At 65.4% G+C, this 5,241-nt stretch overlaps 1 protein-coding gene across 1 annotated transcript; it reads left to right on the top strand.

The window, feature by feature from the left end:
• Positions 1-6: 6 nt before the first annotated feature.
• On the top strand, positions 7-2,359 carry LOC118453324 (plasminogen activator inhibitor 1-like; the record flags this gene model as incomplete). Its single annotated transcript, XM_035903734.1, has 3 exons — positions 7-902; positions 1,586-1,845; positions 2,253-2,359. Coding segments are annotated over exons 2-3 (366 nt in total), but the record flags the coding sequence as incomplete, so codon positions are not given.
• Between the last annotated feature and the right edge of the window lie 2,882 nt (positions 2,360-5,241).

Here is a 5,241-nt window from a genome sequence, read left to right as displayed (position 1 = left end):
ACCAGGACACCGGGAATAACACCGGGAACGGCACCGGGACACCAGGAACGGCACCAGGACACCAGGAATAGCACCAGGACACCGGGAATAACACCGGGAACGGCACCGGGACACCAGGAATAGCACCAGGACACCGGGAATAACACCGGGACCAAGACCAGGACACCGGGAATAACACCGGGAACGGCACCGGGACACTGGGAATAACACCAGGATACCGGGAATAGCACCAGGATACCAGGAACGACACCGGGACCAAGATCGGGACACCGGGAATAACACTGGGAACAGCACTGGGACACCAGGAATAACACCGGGAATAACACCGGGACACTGGGAATAGCACCAGGACACCGGGAACAACACCAGGACCAAGACTGGGACACCAGGAATAACACCGGGAACGGCACCGGGACACTGGGAATAACACCAGGACACCGGGAATAGCACCGGGAATAACACCGGGGCACCGGGAATAGCACCAGGACACCGGGAATAACCCCAGGACACCGGGAACGGCACCGGGAACAGCACCAGGAATAACACCGGGAACGGCACTGGGACACCGGGAATAACACCGGGAACAGCACCAGGAACGGCACCGGGACCAACACTGGGACCAAGAACGGGACCAAGACTGGGATACCGGGAATAACACCGGGGTCAAGACCGGGACACTGGGAACAAAACTGGGACTGAGTGACACCAGGACACCGGGACTGACACTGGGATTGGGACTGGGACACCGGGACTGACACCAGGACCAGTACTGGGACACTGGGAGCAAAACCAGTGCTGATACTGGGACAGCAGGACCAACACCGGGACAAACCGGGACAACCGGACGGAGACCGGGACTGACACCGGGACAGACACCGCGACACCGGGATTGAGAGCAACAGGTAAGGGGGCACCGGCGGGGGGGGACCCAGCACCGGGACTGGGACCAGCACTGGGGGTGACACCAGCACTGGGACTGGGACCAGCAATGGGACTGGGACTGGGGCTTATGCTGGGACTGGGACTGGGATTGGGACCAGCACCAGGACTGGGACCAGCACCGGGACTGGGACCAGCACTGGGGGTGACACCAGCACTGGGACTGGGACCAGCAATGGGACTGGGACTGGGGCTTATGCTGGGACTGGGACTGGGATTGGGACCAGCACCAGGACTGGGACCAGCACCGGGACTGGGACCAGCACTGGGGGTGACACCAGCACTGGGACTGGGACCAGCAATGGGACTGGGACTGGGGCTTATGCTGGGACTGGGACTGGGATTGGGACCAGCACCAGGACTGGGACCAGCACCGGGACTGGGATTGGGGCTGATTCTGGGACTGGGACTGGGACCAGCACCAGGACTGGGACCAGCACTGGGACTGGGATTGGGGCTGACACCGGGACTGGGACCATCACCAGCACTGGGACTGGGACCAGCACCAGGACTGGGACCAGCACCAGGGTCACCACTGGGGTCACCTTGGTGGCCGCTGGGTGGCCGGGTCCCCTGGGAGGGGAGGGAGCTGCAGCGCCCTGGGGGCATCAAGGTCACCGCAGTGACCTGGGTGACCCCTGGCCAGGATGAAGGTGGCCCCGGTGGCCCTGGTGGCCCTGGCCTGGCTGGCCCTAGTGGGTGCTGGGACACCGGCGACAGGACGGGTGGCCCAGCTGGTGGCCGACTTCGGGTTGCGGCTCTTCCGGGAGGCAGTGGGACACCGAGGGGACACCAACGCCATCTTCGCGCCCCATGGGGCCACCGCTGTCTTGGTGGCCCTCCAGCTGGCCACCGCCGGGCATGGCCGTCATCAGCTGGAGGTGGCCATGGGCTTCAGCATCAACGGTGAGGGTCCCCGGGGTCCCTGTCCCCATGGTTGGGGTGGGTGGTGGGGTCCCCATCCTCATGGGGGACACCCGAGGGTCCCTGTTCCCATGTTTGGGGTAGGTGGTGGGGTCCTTGTCCCCATGTTTGGGTGGGATTTGGGGTCCCCATCCTCATGGGGGACACCCCAGGGTCCCTGTCCCCATGGTTGGGATGGGTGGTGGGGTCCCCATCCTCATGGGGGACACCCCAGGGTCCCTGTCCCCATGGCTGGGATGGGTGGTGGGGTCCCCATCCCCACTCCAGGTCTCCCAGGGTTGTCCCCACCCCCACACTGGGGATCTCCCAGGGGTGTCCCCACTCCGGCTCACCCACGGGTGACCCCACCCCCCCACACACCGTGACTCAGTTTCCCCCCCATCCCACAGATCCAGGGGTGGCGGCGGAGCTGCGGGGGCTGGGCCAGGCGCTGAGGGGACCCGGCCACCTCCTGGCGGTGGCCGAGGGCCTTTTCGCACCCTGCACCCTCCCCTGGGTCTCCCTGGGTCCACCTGGGTCACCCTGTGTCACCCTGCACCTTCCCCTGTCACCCTGTGTCACCCTGCACCCTCCTTTGTCACCCTGCATCCCCTCTTGTCACCCTGTGTCACCCTGGGTCCCCCCATGTCACCCTGTGTCACCCTGCACCTTCCCCTGTCACCCTGTGTCACCCTGTGTCACCCTGCACGCTCCCCTGTCACCTTGCACACACACACACCCAGCACCCCGTGTCCCCCTGGGTCCCCCCGTGTCACCCTGAGTCCCCCCATTTCACCCTGTGTCACCCTGCACCCTCCCCTGGGTCTCCCTGGGTCCACCTGGGTCACCCTGTGTCACCCTGCACCTTCCCCTGTCACCCTGTGTCACCCTGCACCCTCCTTTGTCACCCTGCATCCCCTCTTGTCACCCTGTGTCACCCTGGGTCCCCCCATGTCACCCTGTGTCACCCTGCACCTTCCCCTGTCACCCTGTGTCACCCTGTGTCACCCTGCACGCTCCCCTGTCACCTTGCACACACACACACCCAGCACCCCGTGTCCCCCTGGGTCCCCCCGTGTCACCCTGAGTCCCCCCATTTCACCCTGTGTCACCCTGCACCCTCCCCTGGGTCTCCCTGGGTCCACCTGGGTCACCCTGTGTCACCCTGCACCTTCCCCTGTCACCCTGTGTCACCCTGCACCCTCCTTTGTCACCCTGCATCCCCTCTTGTCACCCTGTGTCACCCTGGGTCCCCCCATGTCACCCTGTGTCACCCTGCACCTTCCCCTGTCACCCTGTGTCACCCTGTGTCACCCTGCACGCTCCCCTGTCACCTTGCACACACACACACCCAGCACCCCGTGTCCCCCTGGGTCCCCCCGTGTCACCCTGAGTCCCCCCATTTCACCCTGTGTCACCCTGCACCCTCCCCTGGGTCTCCCTGGGTCCACCTGGGTCACCCTGTGTCACCCTGCACCTTCCCCTGTCACCCTGTGTCACCCTGCACCCTCCTTTGTCACCCTGCATCCCCTCTTGTCACCCTGTGTCACCCTGGGTCCCCCCATGTCACCCTGTGTCACCCTGCACCTTCCCCTGTCACCCTGTGTCACCCTGTGTCACCCTGCACGCTCCCCTGTCACCTTGCACACACACACACCCAGCACCCCGTGTCCCCCTGGGTCCCCCCGTGTCACCCTGAGTCCCCCCATTTCACCCTGTGTCACCCTGCACCCTCCCCTGGGTCTCCCTGGGTCCACCTGGGTCACCCTGTGTCACCCTGCACCTTCCCCTGTCACCCTGTGTCACCCTGCACCCTCCTTTGTCACCCTGCATCCCCTCTTGTCACCCTGTGTCACCCTGGGTCCCCCCATGTCACCCTGTGTCACCCTGCACCTTCCCCTGTCACCCTGTGTCACCCTGTGTCACCCTGCACGCTCCCCTGTCACCTTGCACACACACACACCCAGCACCCCGTGTCCCCCTGGGTCCCCCCGTGTCACCCTGAGTCCCCCCATTTCACCCTGTGTCACCCTGCACCCTCCCCTGGGTCTCCCTGGGTCCACCTGGGTCACCCTGTGTCACCCTGCACCTTCCCCTGTCACCCTGTGTCACCCTGCACCCTCCTTTGTCACCCTGCATCCCCTCTTGTCACCCTGTGTCACCCTGGGTCCCCCCATGTCACCCTGTGTCACCCTGCACCTTCCCCTGTCACCCTGTGTCACCCTGTGTCACCCTGCACGCTCCCCTGTCACCTTGCACACACACACACCCAGCACCCCGTGTCCCCCTGGGTCCCCCCGTGTCCCCCTGGGTCCCCCTGTGTCACCCTGAGTCCCCCCATTTCACCCTGTGTCACCCTGCACCCTCCCCTGGGTCTCCCTGGGTCCACCTGGGTCACCCTGTGTCACCCTGCACCTTCCCCTGTCACCCTGTGTCACCCTGCACCCTCCTTTGTCACCCTGCATCCCCTCTTGTCACCCTGTGTCACCCTGGGTCCCCCCATGTCACCCTGTGTCACCCTGCACCTTCCCCTGTCACCCTGTGTCACCCTGTGTCACCCTGCACGCTCCCCTGTCACCTTGCACACACACACACCCAGCACCCCGTGTCCCCCTGGGTCCCCCCGTGTCCCCCTGGGTCCCCCTGTGTCACCCTGAGTCCCCCCATTTCACCCTGTGTCACCCTGCACCCTCCCCTGGGTCTCCCTGGGTCCACCTGGGTCACCCTGTGTCACCCTGCACCTTCCCCTGTCACCCTGTGTCACCCTGCACCCTCCTTTGTCACCCTGCATCCCCTCTTGTCACCCTGTGTCACCCTGGGTCCCCCCATGTCACCCTGTGTCACCCTGCACCTTCCCCTGTCACCCTGTGTCACCCTGTGTCACCCTGCACGCTCCCCTGTCACCTTGCACACACACACACCCAGCACCCCGTGTCCCCCTGGGTCCCCCCGTGTCCCCCTGGGTCCCCCTGTGTCACCCTGAGTCCCCCCATTTCACCCTGTGTCACCCTGCACCCTCCCCTGGGTCTCCCTGGGTCCACCTGGGTCACCCTGTGTCACCCTGCACCTTCCCCTGTCACCCTGTGTCACCCTGCACCCTCCTTTGTCACCCTGCATCCCCTCTTGTCACCCTGTGTCACCCTGGGTCCCCCCATGTCACCCTGTGTCACCCTGCACCTTCCCCTGTCACCCTGTGTCACCCTGTGTCACCCTGCACGCTCCCCTGCCCTGGGTCCCCCTGGGTCACCCTGGGTCACCCTGCACCTTCCCCTGTCACCCTGCACCCCCCCATCCCCCCGTGTCACCCTGGGTCCCCCCGTGTCACCCCGCTTGGACCCCCACACCCTCTCCCAGATGCCTGGGTCCCCCCATGTCACCCCATGTCCCCCCATGTCACCC

The sequence above is a fragment of the Egretta garzetta genome, unplaced genomic scaffold (genome assembly GCF_000687185.1).
Source record: "Egretta garzetta isolate BGI_Z169 unplaced genomic scaffold, ASM68718v1 scaffold1041, whole genome shotgun sequence".
Taxonomy (NCBI): domain Eukaryota; kingdom Metazoa; phylum Chordata; class Aves; order Pelecaniformes; family Ardeidae; genus Egretta; species Egretta garzetta.
Note: the sequence above shows the minus strand (reverse complement) of the source record. Positions and strands in the feature narration are given on the sequence as shown.